The 15,122-nt window shown below is 45.0% G+C and overlaps 1 protein-coding gene across 1 annotated transcript in view; it reads left to right on the top strand.

The window, feature by feature from the left end:
* ABCD3 (ATP binding cassette subfamily D member 3) overlaps positions 1–15,122 on the top strand; it is an 84,578-nt gene that overhangs the window by 35,485 nt on the left and 33,971 nt on the right. The window contains exons 3-4 of the mRNA XM_030572158.1: positions 6,506–6,604; positions 8,737–8,825. Coding sequence (XP_030428018.1) covers positions 6,506–6,604; positions 8,737–8,825 — 188 coding nt within the window. The remainder of the gene's footprint in view (positions 1–6,505; positions 6,605–8,736; positions 8,826–15,122) is intronic.

Raw genomic sequence — 15,122 nt, 5'->3', positions numbered from 1 at the left:
GGAGCGCACCACGGGGCTGGCTGCCTGCTGGAAAGCGGGGGGGGGGGAGACCTGAGCGCACCACGGGGCTGGCTGCCTGCTGGAAAGCGGGGAAGGAGACCTGAGCGCACCGTGGGGCTGGCTGCCTGCTGGAAGGGGGTGGGGAGACTGGAGCACACGGCGGGGCTGGCTACCTGCTGGAAGGGAGTGGGGAGACCGGAACGCACCGTGGGGCTGGCTGCCTGCTGGAAGGGGGTGGGGAGACCGGAACGCACCGCGGTGCTGGGGGGGGACCGCGAACCTGGCACCCTGCACTCAAGTATCCCTAAATTCTCAACAGGGTTTCCTACTGCCAGATATATCACTGCTGCGTGTTACCTGGGAAGAGAGGGAGGGTCTTCTACAGCAATGTGGATTCCGCCCTGGCCCCTATGCAGCTTGCCTGTGTGCAGCCATGGTCCCCCCACCCCTCGCTGCACAGTGGATCGGACGAGTTAGCCTGACCGGGACAAGGACCACGGTGGCTCTCCCTATAAACTTGCGAAAGCACAATGCCCGCACTCTGGCTGCAACTTTTCAAGAGATTACCGAGGCAGATTACAGAGACGTGGTAGAGCAAATCAATGGGCTATTCCACGTTTAGGCATGCATGCAGGCAGCCATAACCCAAACCGTCCTCTCCCAGAACATAAAAATCTGCTTACCCCGAGCACGCTCCTCAGCTTCTTCCTCACCATCAACTTCCTGCTGCTGTGACTGGCTAGCCTCCTCCTGGCTTGAGAAGAGCTCCTGGCTGCATGCCTCCTGGGACTCCGGGGTGTCTCCCTCCACCACAGTAGCCTGACTCTCGGCTTCCTCTACACCCTCCCCCACTCCTCCCTGCTCTGAACTCTCCATCGTGCTCCTAGGATTGGCAGTGGGGTCACACCCAAGTATGGCATCCAGCTCCTTGTAAAAACGGCAGGTTGTGGGGGCAGCTCCTGAGCGGCGATTTCCCTCACGGGCTTTGCAGTAAGCACTGCGCAGCTCCTTAATTTTTACCCTGCACTGCAACGCGTCCCGTTCATGGCCTCTTCTCAGCAAGGACTGTGATATCTGCCCATAGGTATCATAATTTCTCTGGCTGGAGCGCAGCTGTGCTTGCACGGCTTCCTCATCCCAAACACTGATGAGGTCCTGCAGCTCGGAATTGTTCCATGCTGGGGCTCGTCTGGGGCGTGGAGGCATGGTCGCTGATTGATTGATTGATTGATTGCACTCCACACCTGGCTGAGCAAACAGGAAGGGGATTTTTAAAATTCCCGGGGCATTTAAAGGTGGGGTCAGCTGAGCCCAGGGCAGTGGAGTGTGCATGATTACCACAGAGGCTTATAAGGTATGCTGGGATACCTCCTTATACCCCGGAGGTCAATAAAAGCGCTGGTGGGCGTCCACACTTGCTGACCAGCGCTGGAATCCCTACACCCGAGGCTCGACCGGGTGTACAGCCAGCGCTGCAACCAGGGAGTTGCAGCGCTGGCCGTGCTTTGCAAGTGTGGCCACATCCTAAGTTGCAGCACTGTATCCCCCTCACCAGCGCTGCAACTCTCTAGTGTAGCCATGGCCTTTGTTCCTGTGAATAAATCTTATGATGTGAGAAAATGCCTTTGCTCTTGATAGCTAGGGACAGATCTTAGTCTTGTTTACATTGGTGTAAATCTAGTGTAATGCCATAGACTTTGATGAAGTTACTGCAGTATCGTATCACAGTAACCAAGAGAAGAATCAGGACCTTTTTGTGGGGTAGCAGCAGATTGTAAAGTTAACCACTGTTACAACTTTGGCCACATTTCTTGTAACAACCACTGCCTATAAACTTCATATACTGGCATTAGTTGATTGGAATAGTTCATTTGGTGTTTGAAGTGATCATCGCTGCTATTCTTTTTTCTTTTTTTTTTTTTTTTTTTCAATTTTCAGTGTGGAAACTAGTGTCAAATCTGACATAATTATAATCCTTTTTTAAAAAACAAAAGCCTTTTAAAAGTTCAACTTTTTCGGGTTTCTTTTAAAAAAAAAATGTACCTTTTAAAGCCAAAATTTGTTTGCATTTGATCTTAAAGTACAATATAAAATGAGTTTTCAAGAGTTGCTAAAAGTAGCGTTGGGCTTACTGAGTAAATGTCAGAACTAGGCTGCTTTATGATGCATAAAAAAGGCTGAAATTTTTTTTTCTGCTTGTTTTTAATATTAGAAATTCATATCCTTTCTAGTTTGAAAAGACACTCTGACTGGAGACCTAGTGAAACTGACATTTTATGAACAAAGCAAGTGAAAGTTAGGGCAGGGAAGTGATATTTTAGTCACTGTTTGGCTTTTTTATTAACAATGTATTTAATTTCAGTTACTAATACTTCAGTGATAATGTATGTTCAAGATTTTATTCCACCCCTTCAATTAGTAGTGAGAGCTCATGATAAACATGATCTAGCACATCCTCCACCAGAACCAGCGGAGACGGGGCTTGACATTTCTAATAGTTCTAAACTGAAAAGTAAGCAAACAAAATAAACAAAACAAAATAAAAAACAACGTTGGTATCCCTTTCCTACATTATAAAGAAGCAAAAAAGAGCACAAGCCTAATTTTAAGAGATTCTTTGCAGGTCACCTTTAATTTTTTTTAATGTGTAGTAATCAGTGTTCCCTCTAATTTTTCCCACCCTTGTGCAGAATGAGTTTTATTATGTGCACCAATGTGGAGATGTGTCACACATCCCCTTCATATTGGTGCACATAACAAAATTCATGTGGTGGAGGTGAGGCTGAGAGGTGTGGAGTGTGGGAGGGGGCTCAAGGCTGGGGCAGAGGGTTGGGTGCAGGGGTGTGAGGGCTCCAGCTGAGGGTGCAGGCTCTGGGGTGGGGCCTGGGATCAGGTGCAGGAGGGTGTTCCAGGAGGGTTACAACAGGGAGAGAGGACTCCCCCCAGCTCTCTCTCGCTGCAGCAGCAGCACCGGGGACGGGGGAGCAGCACCTCTCTCCATTGTGGCAGCTCTGGGGCTGCAGGATAGGCAGCGGGGGGAAGGTCAAGCAAGGGGGTAGGGTGCCCCTCCCCCTGCCGGTCCCCAGGCGGGTTCCCTGAGTGCCTGCGTAGTGCTAAATAGACTGTCGCAGTTTGCAGAAACTTAGGTTGTATAGTTTCCAGAACAATTAAGCAGCTTTGCTCAAAAAGCAATTTTCACATATAATTTCTGCAACATAGTCATAGGCCTGTGTACAGTAGAGAAATATACCATGCTAAAAAGTGTGTGTTTGCTGTGGCATGTTTGTAACGTGTTCTGCATCCTCCATGTAAATACTCTCAAACAGTTGAATAAATGTGCTAAATACCGTTTGGACTGTACTTGTTTACAGCAGGGCTGAATACAATGCGTGAACTATTGTAAGTGATGGTATGGATACAGGCTACCTGAAGTTCAAGTAACCCTCTTAATGCTTTAGTGCACTGCTATCTTTTTGAAGTCTCCAGAATGTCTTGTTCCTGGAAACTGTGTTGGGAACTGTGGAATGGGTATCCAGAGCAGGTTGCAAGTGGCACAGTTTAGATCAGTGCTAATGTGGATGTGATGCAAACCTGCAAGAGCTGTTAAAATGATAGTGCATGGCTAGTATGGGCACAATGAACTGTTTATATGATGCTATCAGTTCAGTTACAAACTGTTGAATTCTAGAGAGTAGAGAATGCCTGAGAGTTTGGTCAAGCCAGTGGTCCAAGATAAATGTTCATTGCTAGAATTTCTTGTTGCCTAATCTGTTGTCTGTTCACTGCATTTGTAAGCCATGATCCTGCAAACATTTGTGTGCATTTTTAAATTCGTGCACCGCAATACTCCCATTGACTTCAATGGGGTATCTTGCATATAAGAGTGTGCAGAATCGGACCCTTACTGTTACAGTAACTCCTCACTTAAGGTCGTAATTATGTTCCTGAAAAATGCAACTTTAAATGAAACGATGTTAAATGAATCCAGTTTTCCCATAAGATTTAATGTAAATGCTGGGGGTTAGATGCCAAGGAATTTTTTTGGGGGGCAGACAAAAGGCATTATATAGTGTATAGTACTGTACTATGGTTGGGGAGTGCCTCTACCTTACCCCACACAGGCACAGCCCTCTGCAGCAAGGACACTAGGAAGCACTTTCGCAACAGCAGCTTCCCTGGAGAAGAACAGGCGCTGACTTTGCTGAGGATGCTCCAGGCCTGCCTCTTCCTGGCCTCCCTCCACTCCAGGCCCACCTCTTCCCACTCTCCCTCTCCTCCCCTCTCCCCCCCACCCCCCGAAAGTCCTAAGTGCCACCAGACGGCTCTTGGGCGGCACTTAGGACTTTCTGGGAGGGAGGGGGAGGAGCAGAGACGTGACACTTCCCCGCTCATCCCCCTCCCTGCCAGCACTTCTCTGCCACCAAACAGCTGTTTGGCAGCGCTTAGAGGGAGAGGAGCGGAGATGCAGCACTTCCCTGCGCCTCCCTCACCCTCCAAGAAAGTCTTAAGCGCCACCAAACAGCTTTTGGCGGTGGGGAAAGTGTTGGGAGGAAGGGGGATGAGGCGGAGAAGAGAACTTGTGCAATGCTCCGTTGTAAAGTCACTGCTCTTCCACAGAATCTGACAAGCAGTGGAAAGAGCAGGCAGCCAAACAATGTTATAAGGGAGCATTGCACAACTTTAAACGAGCATGTTCTCTAATTGAGCAGGTATGTAACTTTGAAACAACATTAAGCGGGAGGAAGTTAAGTGAGGAATTACTGTGCTATATTTGCTTGTCTTTTAGATTTGTTGTTAATTTAGATGAAAATATTTTATTACCATGACTAAAATTGATCCCATCCTTATAATATTTTTTCTTCATGATTTAAATAAGCCTGGGTGAGGTTTTTTTATAGAGAGACTTAAAATTTAATTGCAGATTTCTGTCATACCCTCTTAAAAGGTTGAAAATTGTGTATTTTTCCAAATGGCTGCTGTTCTACATTTGACAAACCTACTTTTTACTCAGTTCTGATGAGTCTTAAAATGAGCCTTTCGTCGGTATCTTTGTTCTGTGTCATCTGTCTTAAGGTAACTTTAAAAAAAAATAGGGTTCAGAGTGGTAGCCGTGTTAGTCTATGTTAGCAAAAACAACAAGGAGACCTTGTGGCACCTTAGACACTAACAAATTTTTTTGAGCATAAGCTTTCACGGGCTAGAACCCCTTCATCAGATGCATGGAGTGGAAAATATAGTAGCAGGTATAAATACACAGCACATGAAAGGATGGGAGTTGCCTTACCAAGTGGGAGGTCAGTCTAACAGGACAATTCAATTAACAGTGGGATACCAAGGGAGGAAAAATCACTTTTGTAGTGGTAATGAGTGGCCCATTTCAAACAGTTGACAAGAAGGTGTGAGTAACAGTAGGGGGAAATTAGTATGGGGGAAATTAGGCTTAGGTTTTGTAATGACCCAACCATTACCAGTTTTTATTCAGGCCTAATTTGATGGTATCCAGTTTGCAAATTAATTCCAGTTCTGCAGTTTCACGTTTGGAGTCTGTGTTTTATTTTTTTTTTTGTTGAAGAATTGCCACTTTTAGGTCTGTTATTGACTGACCAGGGAGACTGAAGTGTTCTTCTACTGGTTGTTGAATGTTATAATTCCTGATGTCAGATTTGTGTCCATTTATTCATTTGCGTAGAGACAGTCCAGTTTGGCCAATGTACATGGCAGAGGGGTATTGCTGGCACATGATAGCATATGTCATATTGGTAGATGTGCAGGTGAACGAGCCCCTGATGGTGTGGCTGATGTGGTTAGGTCCTATGATGGTGTCCCTGGAATAGATATGTGGACAGAATTGGCACTGGGGTTTGTTGCAGGGTTTACCTGCTACTGTATTTTCCACTCCAGCCATCTGATGAAGTGGGCTGTAGCCCACGAAAGCTTGTGCCCAAATAAATGTGTTAGTCTCTAAAGTGCCACAAGGACTCCTTGTGTTTTTTTTAACATATATAGGTAAGCTGATCTGACGCTAACGGAGCCCAGTGTGAAGGATTAGTATTAACATGAACTATTGTTTTTCCTCTAACTACTTGAGGAGAGGGAATATATTTTAAAAAAATACTGCATGATCAAAAGGGTAATGTCTGAGCCTAGCAATTTTGAGATGACAAATTTAAGGTCTATATTATCTGACAGAGCTACTTTTATTAATATTGCAATAGCATTCATAGATACCATAACGAGTTATTGTTATGGCTTATGGTCTGCATTGCTTGTATCTATCTAGTTTAGTTTTTTATTACTCTTAACGTAAATAGGTATTGAACTACAATTTTGTAATCCTGGCGTGTAAATAAGGTATGTTGTAACATAACTTAATTACAGAGAAATGTCAAGATACTGCACAAGGCAACGTGTTCATAATTTGGATGGGGAAAAAGTCATATCTGCTGCTTGTAACAATTTAACTTAATACAAAATTTTCTTGTCTCATGTTATTCATGCTATGCAGAAAGAAGGAAAGAAAGAGCGAGCAATTGTGGACAAAGTGTTTGTTGCAAGAATTTGTCGAATCCTGAAAATAATGGTCCCTAGAACATTTTGTAAAGAGGTAAGCATTGCCATCCGGTTACAAATAAAAATGATCCAATTTCTTAGTCATGTAGCTTTTCGTAGTAATCATAGGTCTGAAAACATAAATACTTTGATTGCTTTCTTTCTTCTACTAGACTAGAAAAATAGCATGTCATTAGTGGCACATTAAAAAAAAATCATGGTTTTGGATTAAATATTAGAAATTCAAGTTCACATGCAGATAATTTTTAAATTAAATAGTTATCTAGTCTGATAGTTATAATATAGGCCATAGAACAGGGGTTCTCAAACTGGGAGTTGGGACCCCTCAGGGGATCGCAAGGTTATTGCATGGGGGGGGTCACAAGCTGTCAACCTCCACCCCAAACACCGCTTTGCCTCCAGCATTTATAATGGTGTTAAATATATTTTAAAAGTACTTTTAATTTATAAGGGGGGGGGGTCAGACTCAGAGGATTGCTATGTGAAAGGGGTCACCAGTAAAAAAAAGTTTGAGAGCCACTGCCATAGAACTTTGCTTAGTAATTCCTGCATCGAGCCCAGTAACTTGTGGTTGAGCTGTAGAGTATCTTTTAGAAGGACAGCTAGTGTTGATTTACTATATATGATGAAGAACTGATGATCTTTCTTGGTGATTTCTTCTGGAGGTTAATAACCTTCATTGTGAATTGTGATTTAGCTTTTGGTGGCCAAGTTCCACCTACTGAAGAGCCATTTTGGCCAAAATCAATGAATGTCTTCGTAGGAAAACTGCTCAGACTAGAATTTTCAAGATAAAATTCTCTGCTGTATGCACCAACCAGGGGTCACCATACCCCAAACTTGTATATTCTGTAAGCATCTGGAGATATTTTTAGGATGAGAGAATCAGTTCAACTCTGAATGCAAGCTCTGATGTACAGGCATTAGAGGCTCATTACGGATTGCATTGTTTGGCTTTCTAGGCTGAAAAGTTGCCCCTGAATGCTTAAATTTGGTTCATAAGCTTGTTCCTTAACATGTCTACATTTTCTCTCCATTTGTTAGAATACTTGGGTCATGTGTGGTGTACAGTTCTCAGTGGGTAAATACGTAAAGGTCTGTGTGTGTTGCGGAAGTCACGGATTCTGTGACCTCTGTGACTTCTGCAGCAGCCTGGTGTGGCTGGCCCAGGAGCCGCCTGAGCAGCTCGGACAGCCCTTGGGCAAGGCACACTGGCTGCTTCCGGGGCAGTCTGGGCCCCTACCCCCCCTTAGCAGCAGGAGTTGTGGGGGGGGGGGCGGGATCAGGGCTGGGGATTGGGGTGCAGGGCAGTGCTTACAGAGTGGGAGGGGGTTCCCCAGAAGGTCGACAGGAACTTCCCTCCCTCAGCTCCTATCTCCACATGCTGCCTCTGCCTACAGGCACTGTCCCTGTAGCTTCCTTTGGCCGTGGTTCCCAGCCAATGGGAGCTGCAGAACTTGGCCTTGGAGCAGAGCGGAGGCAGCACATGGAGCTAGGAGCTGGGGTTGCCGCTTCCTAGGAGCTGGGTAGGGATCCTGCCCAACCCTCCCTCCCCAGCACCTGCTGCACCGCCCAAGCACCCGTGTCCCACTCCCCAGGCCACGCCCCTCTTCCCAGCACCCATATGCCTTCTCCCCAAGCAACTGTATGCCCCCCCAGGCCACGCCCCCCATTCCAGCATCCGTGGCTCTTCCCTCGGCTGCACGCCCCCCCCCCCCAGCACCCATGCTGCTCCTCAGATCACCACCCACAGTGCCCCCCGAGCCTCGCCGCCCCCCCCCCAGTTTTAGTCAAGGGTATACAGTAAAAGTCATGGACAGGTCACGGGCCATGAATTTTTGTTTAGTGCCCGTGACCTGTCCATGACTTTTACTAAAAATACCCATGACTAAAATGTAGCCTTATGTATATGTAATAAACCATATTAGCATTTAGAATGCAGAAAAGTAACCTCTTGTACAAAAGAGATCTTCCTAATAACAAGTATAGTAACGGACTTTTGTTATAGAAAACATTATGTATTAGAATCTGACCTATAAAGTAAGCAAAGTGTTTCCCTTAAAAAGGAGTGGAAGATTTCTACCTTCCCAATTTTCCATTGGGTTATTTTAATTTTTGTGTTGTCATTACTAAACATTGATTAATTGCTTGCTTGTTTTGTATTAGACAGGTTATTTGATACTTATTGCCGTTATGCTGATAGTGCGCACATATTGTGATATTTGGATGATTCAAAATGGAACAGTTATTGAAAGGTACCTGTAAATTATTTAAGTAGCTACTTTTAAATATTGTCTTGTTTCTCATATACTATGATAGGATGATGATCATGGAAGAAAATCCTGGGATAAATATGAACTGTCTAAGCCAAATAATATGAACTGCCATGATATATGAATATCTGCAACTTTGATAAAATGGTAATATTTTAAAAAGAAAAACATAAAACGATACATATAGGATCCTACAAATGTAGGACTGGAAGGGACCTTAAGAGGTCATCTAGTCCAGTTCCCTGTGCTGAGGCAGGGCAAGGACACCTAGACAGGTGTTTGTCTAATCTTTCCTGAAGAGCCTCCAGCAAGGGTGATTCCACAATCTGTCTTGGAAGCCTAGTCCAGTGCTTAACTATCATTACAGTTAGAAAGTTTTTCCTAATATCTAACCTAAGGCCATGTCTACACTACCACTTATGTCAGCAAAACTTATGTTGCTCAGGGGTGTGTCATAGCTATTTCCATTCATTTAGGTGGGTTTATGATTTCGACAGGAGTGCTTTCTCCCATTGGCATAGAGTGGCTACATAACCAATCTTACACCGGTGCAGCTGCATTAGTACAGCTGTGCTGCTGTAAGTTTGCTAGTGTAGACATGGCCTAAATCTACATTGCTGCAAATTAAGCTGAGTACTTCTTGTCCTACCTTCAGTGGATGTGGTGAGTAATTGATCACCATCCTGTTTATAACAGCTCTTAACATATTTGAAAATTGTTAGGTTCCACTGAGTCTTCTTTTTTCAAGATTAAACATATCCCCCTTTTTTAACCTTTCCTCTTAAGTCAGGTTTTCTAAATCTCTTATTTTTATTGCTCTCCGCTGGGGACACACTCACTTTCCCTAAGGATGGTACCCAGAGTTGGACTCAGTATTCCAGCTGAGGCCTCACCAGCGCTGAATAGAATGTGACAGTTATCTGATGTGTCTTACATACAACACTCCTGCTAATACATCTCAGAATATTAGCCTTTTCTGCAACTTCTCATTGTTCACACTCATTCAACTTGTGATCTACTGTAACCCCCAGATCCTTTTCAGCAATGCTATCATCTAGCTTGTTGTTCCTAATTTTGTAGTTGTGATTTTTATTTTTTTTTCTTCCTCGGTATAGTACTTCGCACTTGTCTTTATTGAATTTCATCTTGTTGGTTTCAGATCAATTCTCCAATTTGTCAAGGTTGTTTTGATTTCTAATCAAATCTAGTCCTCTAAAGGTCTAGGAAGCCTCCCAGCTTGGTGTCAGCCGCAAATTTTATAAGAGTACTCTCCACTCCATTATCTAAGAAATTGATAAAAATATTGAATAGTACTAGACCCCAGCACAGACCCCCACTGTATGTGTTCCCCCAGTTTAACTTGTGGAGTGGAAAGAAGATTTGATTTTTTTTTTTTTTAAATCTGAGTTACATGATTCTAAAGCGGGATGCATTTTTTAAAATTGAAGTTAGCTCTTTCATACTGTAGATATTATCAGTCCCTCTTGTTTTCTGGATAGTGGGGTCTCTGAGGGCACTATCGGTTCATGAGATAGAAATCAACTGTTCCTATAGAGAGCAATCCATAATATAATACTGCTGTAGTGTTCCCTATAGTAGATGGAAAAAGTCAATTTTCTTGTTGCACTTCTGCAGTAATGTATTTTGCAGTGCTTTTGACATGTGTAGTTATGCAGTCATTAAAGCAACGGTATTTTCTATGTTATCTACATCCACTAAAGGCAAGACAAGAAGTAATGAGATTAACGTGCAGCAAGGGAGATTTAGGTTAGGTATTAGGAAAAACTGTTTAACTATAAGGGTAGTGAAGCTCTGAAATAGACTTCCAAGGGAGGTGTGGAATCCCCATCATTGGAGGTCCTTAAGGAAAGGTTGGACAAACACCTATCAGCGATGGTCTAGGTTTACTTGGTCCTGCCTCAGTGCAGGATGCTAGACTTGATGACTTCTTGAGGTCTCTTTCAGCATTACATTTCTTTGGTTCTGTAATCAGAAATATATATAGTTGTTGAATTATGTACAATGTTATTTTTCTTGCGCTGCAATCATAAGTAAGAAATTCTTTTTTACATTTATAGTTTCAATCCCACTTGGTAAACAGTTGTTGAAAACAGTAGCATGCACATGCTCTACTGATGCTAAATGTTTCATAACTGATGCAGTTCTGAAGCAATTTGCTTTTGATCTTAAAGATGTTTTGCCAAAATAGATTTATTTTGAATAATTTCAGCTAATTAAAAAAAAATCTCTGTTGCTCCTATGTTTTCCTATTTGTTTTTGCTTCAAAATCTGAGTTTATTGTTATATTTAAATTAAATGGTGTGGATTCTTCCTTCTTGCCTGCCATCTCTCTGAAAATAAAAATCTATATTTAATCTTTCTCAACAAACAGATGTAGAAAAATAAATCTTGATTCTAAATGTAGTTTAAATGCTTACCTAAAAATAAATTTGCAATTCTCACATGGTTTAATACAACATATATTCTTTTTGATGAATTAAATAGATGCCCCTCATTTAATTTCATCCTCGTCACCTTTCATATCCATTTTCCTTTCTAAACTGTCTACGAAGGCAACAGCGATAATTTTTATTAAAAGTAAAGATATGAAGAATCCAAATGGGTCCTTAGTTGTTCTTCCCAATGGTGTACACTATTGCAAAGCCTCCAATCATAATGTTATAGTATCAGGGAAACTATTATAAAGAATAGCTGTCCCTGCAACATAAAGAATGGGATAGGTTCTAGTACAGTGTCATCATGAAGGTGAATCTTTTATTTCTTATATATTTTTGTTAGATACCATTTTTATATCTTAATTTTTAACTGCTTGTTGTGTGGAGGTTGTTTTTGTTTTTATTTTTTAATATTAGAAATAGTCGGTGGTTGCTTCCTCTCTTTGGAGGTGGTTGTTAAAGATTTATTTTACAGTCCTTACGAGTGCTATAAATCCCTTAAAACATAGATGAGATTCTTGCTCTGGAGTTTGCAATCTAATATTACCCCCTGCATGAGGGTAAGAACATGGACCCTTTTCTAAGACACCATAATAGAGGCCCAACTTAAATGTATACCCCAAATTAAAAAACACAGTAGAAGAACTAAAAAAGAGCCACCGTGGCTTAACAACCATGTAAAAGAAGTAGTGAGAGATAAAAGGGCATCTTTTAAAAAGTGGAAGTCAAATCCTAGTGAGGTAAGTAGAAAGGAGCATGAAGACTGCCAAATGAAGTGTAAAAATGTAATAAAAAAAGCCAAAAAGGAGTTTGAAGAACAGCTAGCCAAAAACTCAAAAGGTAATAAAATGTTTTTAAGTACATCAGAAACCGGAAGCCTGCTAAACAGCCAATGAAGCCCCCGGATGATTGAGATACAAAAGGAGTACTTAGAGATGATAGTCACTGCAGAGAAACTAAATGAGTTCTTTGCCTCAGTCTTGATGGCTGAAGATGTGAGGGAGATTCCCAAACTTGAGCCATCCTTTGTAGGTGACAAATATGAGGAATTGTCACAGATTGAAGTGTCATTAGAGGAGGTTTTGGCATTAATTGATAAACTTAACAGTAACAAGTCACCGGGACCAGATGGCATTCGCCCAAGGGTTCTGAAGGAACTCAAATGTGAAATTGCGGAACTATTAACTATGGTTTGTAACCTGTCCTTAAAATCAACTTTTGTTCCCAGTGACTGGAAGATGGCTAATGTAACACCAATATTTAAAAAGGGCTCTAGAGGTGATCCTGGCAATTACAGACCAGTCAGTCTAACATCAATACCAGTCAAATTAGTTAAGAATAAAATTGTCAGACACATAGAAGAATGCAAATCGTTGGGCAAAAGTCAACATGGTTTATGTAAAGGTAAATCATGTCTTACTAATCTGTTAGAGTTCTTTGAAGTGGTCAAAAAACATGCGGACAAGGGGGATCGAGTGGACATGTACACCTCTACCCCAATAGAACGCGACCCGATATAACACGAATTCGGATATAAAGCAGTAAAGCAGCGGGGAGCCCTGGGCACTTTAAAGTGCCACCCGAGCCCTGCTGCTTTACTGCTTTATATTTGGTTCTTCTTCGAGTGCTTGCTCATATCCATTCCAATTAGGTGTGCGCGTGCTGTGTGCACGTTCGTCGGAGACTTTTTACCCTAGCAACACTCGGTGGGCCGGCAGGTCGCCCCCTGGAGTGGCGCCGGTATGGCACCTGATATATACCCCTGCCGGCCCATCCGCTCCTCAGTTCCTTCTTACCGCCAGTGTCGGTCATTGGAACAGTGGAGCGCGGCTTAGCTGTTCTCCACTTCCCTAGCGATTCACTCTCTTGTATAGTATTGTGTATATAGTTCTTTTACTGTAGTTCTAGTTAGTTTTTAGAGTTAGTTTTTATAGTTGTGTATATAGTTAAAGAGGATCAGGGGCTCGCTCCTTCTGCTCCCCCGGTACCAGGGCCCATGCCCGGTTCACCGGGTTTCAAGCCTTGTGCGGCCTGTCATCGGCCAATGCCCACAGGAGATCCGCACGACTCCTGTCTGAAGTGCCTAGGCGAATCCCACCTTGCGGACAAGTGCCAGATCTGCAAGGTGTTCAAGCCCCGGACAAAGAGGGAACGGGACATTCGCCTAAAACAGCTTTTGATGGAGGCAGCTTTGACTCCTCCATCCTCGGCACCGACTCTGGCACCAGGACCAAGCGTCTCTTCAGCACCGAACCGCCCGGCACCGATAAAGGCTCCGCTCCCCCACCCTTCACTGGCCCAACACTCCAGCCGGCGTCACTCTCTCTCCCTGAGGAGCAAGAAGCACAAGGCTCCTGCAGCAACTACAGCTACGCTGCAGTCGGAGCATATTTCCAAGACGGACCGCCCGGCACCGTCATCTGCCGCGGCACCGCTTGCCTCCACACCGTCGATTCCAGCTTCACAGGAGCTGTTGAGTCCTGTGCCTACCAGCTCCCCAGCATGCGCTGTGGTTGAGCTCGTCGCACCCTCCACACCGGAGACCTCCTCCGCGGCGCGCGACCTAATCACTCTGACAGAGCCCGAATTGCCCCAACCCCCGGCACCGCCGGTGCGGGTTATTCAATCGCTGGGCAAGCCCACCATGGTGCGACCACGTTCATTGGGCACCACTGAACATCGTCGGTCCTGCTCCAGATCCTGAGATCACTCTCAGCCTCGACATCGCTCAAGTTCCTGGCGCTGCTCACAGTCCCGGTACCGTTCTTCACGGCACCGGTCGTACTTGTGGCACCGCTCGAGATCCTGGTCGCCGTCGTGGTACTCTCGGCACCGGTCCAGATTGTGGTACCAACGTACTTACCGCAGCCGATCCTGGCATGACGATATAAGGCACCGGTCGACCTCCCGGCACCGCGCTGGTAGCAGGTCCCGGTCCCGCTCCAGATACCGCCATGGTTCCTGGTCCGCTCACCGGTACCGCGTAGAGATGAGCTCTATGGACGCAGAGACCTGGCTCAGTCAACATCAGCCCCTCTGTGGCCATCGCGTCACCCGTCCGCCCCCTCACATGCGGATAGCGCCTCCTATGGGGGTTCAGATGCACAGGCCCACCCGGATCATGGACCACCTCAATGGTCCTTTTGGATGCCTTGGGCCTATCACCAAGCCCAGGGCGAGCCAATGGGCCCAGCACGCTCCAGCCAGTCAGAGCACCGTGCACCAGAGGCCACAGTCAGCCTGCCTCCCCCCGCTGGTATGGAGGAAGACCCTGCGCATTCCCTTGCGCAGCATGACGTTCCGGAAACGGAAGTCCCCCAGGACGAGGCTTCAGTGCAAGAACCACTCATCCCTGGATTATCATTCTCCTCTTCCCTGGATGAGGCAGTAGCGGGCACATCATCATCGGGGCCCCCGCCAATTGATCTCCGAGCGCATCAGGACCTTCTGCGGCGTGTTGCCCAGAATATAAATCTTCCCATAGAGGAAGTTCCTGAAGTGGAGGACCCGGTGGTTAGCATATTATCTATGGAAGCACCGACCAGGGTGGCCCTCCCCTTCATCAAATCGATCCAAGCCAAGGCAGACACCATCTGGCAGTCCCCGGCTTCCATACCACCCACAGCCAGGGGAGTGGAAAGAGAGTACATGGTGCTGTCCAAGGGGTATGAGTACCTCTATGTGCACCCCGTCCCCTGCTCATTGGTGGTACAGTCGGTCAACGAACGGGAGCGCCACGGCCAGCAAGCTCCTGCGCCAAAATCTAGGGAGGCCAGGTGCATGGATTTGCTGGGCTGGAAAATCTACTCTGCGGGAGGCCTTC

This window comes from Gopherus evgoodei, chromosome 8, assembly GCF_007399415.2.
Source record: "Gopherus evgoodei ecotype Sinaloan lineage chromosome 8, rGopEvg1_v1.p, whole genome shotgun sequence".
NCBI classification, from domain to species: Eukaryota; Metazoa; Chordata; order Testudines; family Testudinidae; genus Gopherus; species Gopherus evgoodei.
The sequence above is the reverse complement of the archived record's forward strand: the minus strand, read 5'-3'. Positions and strand labels throughout refer to the sequence as shown.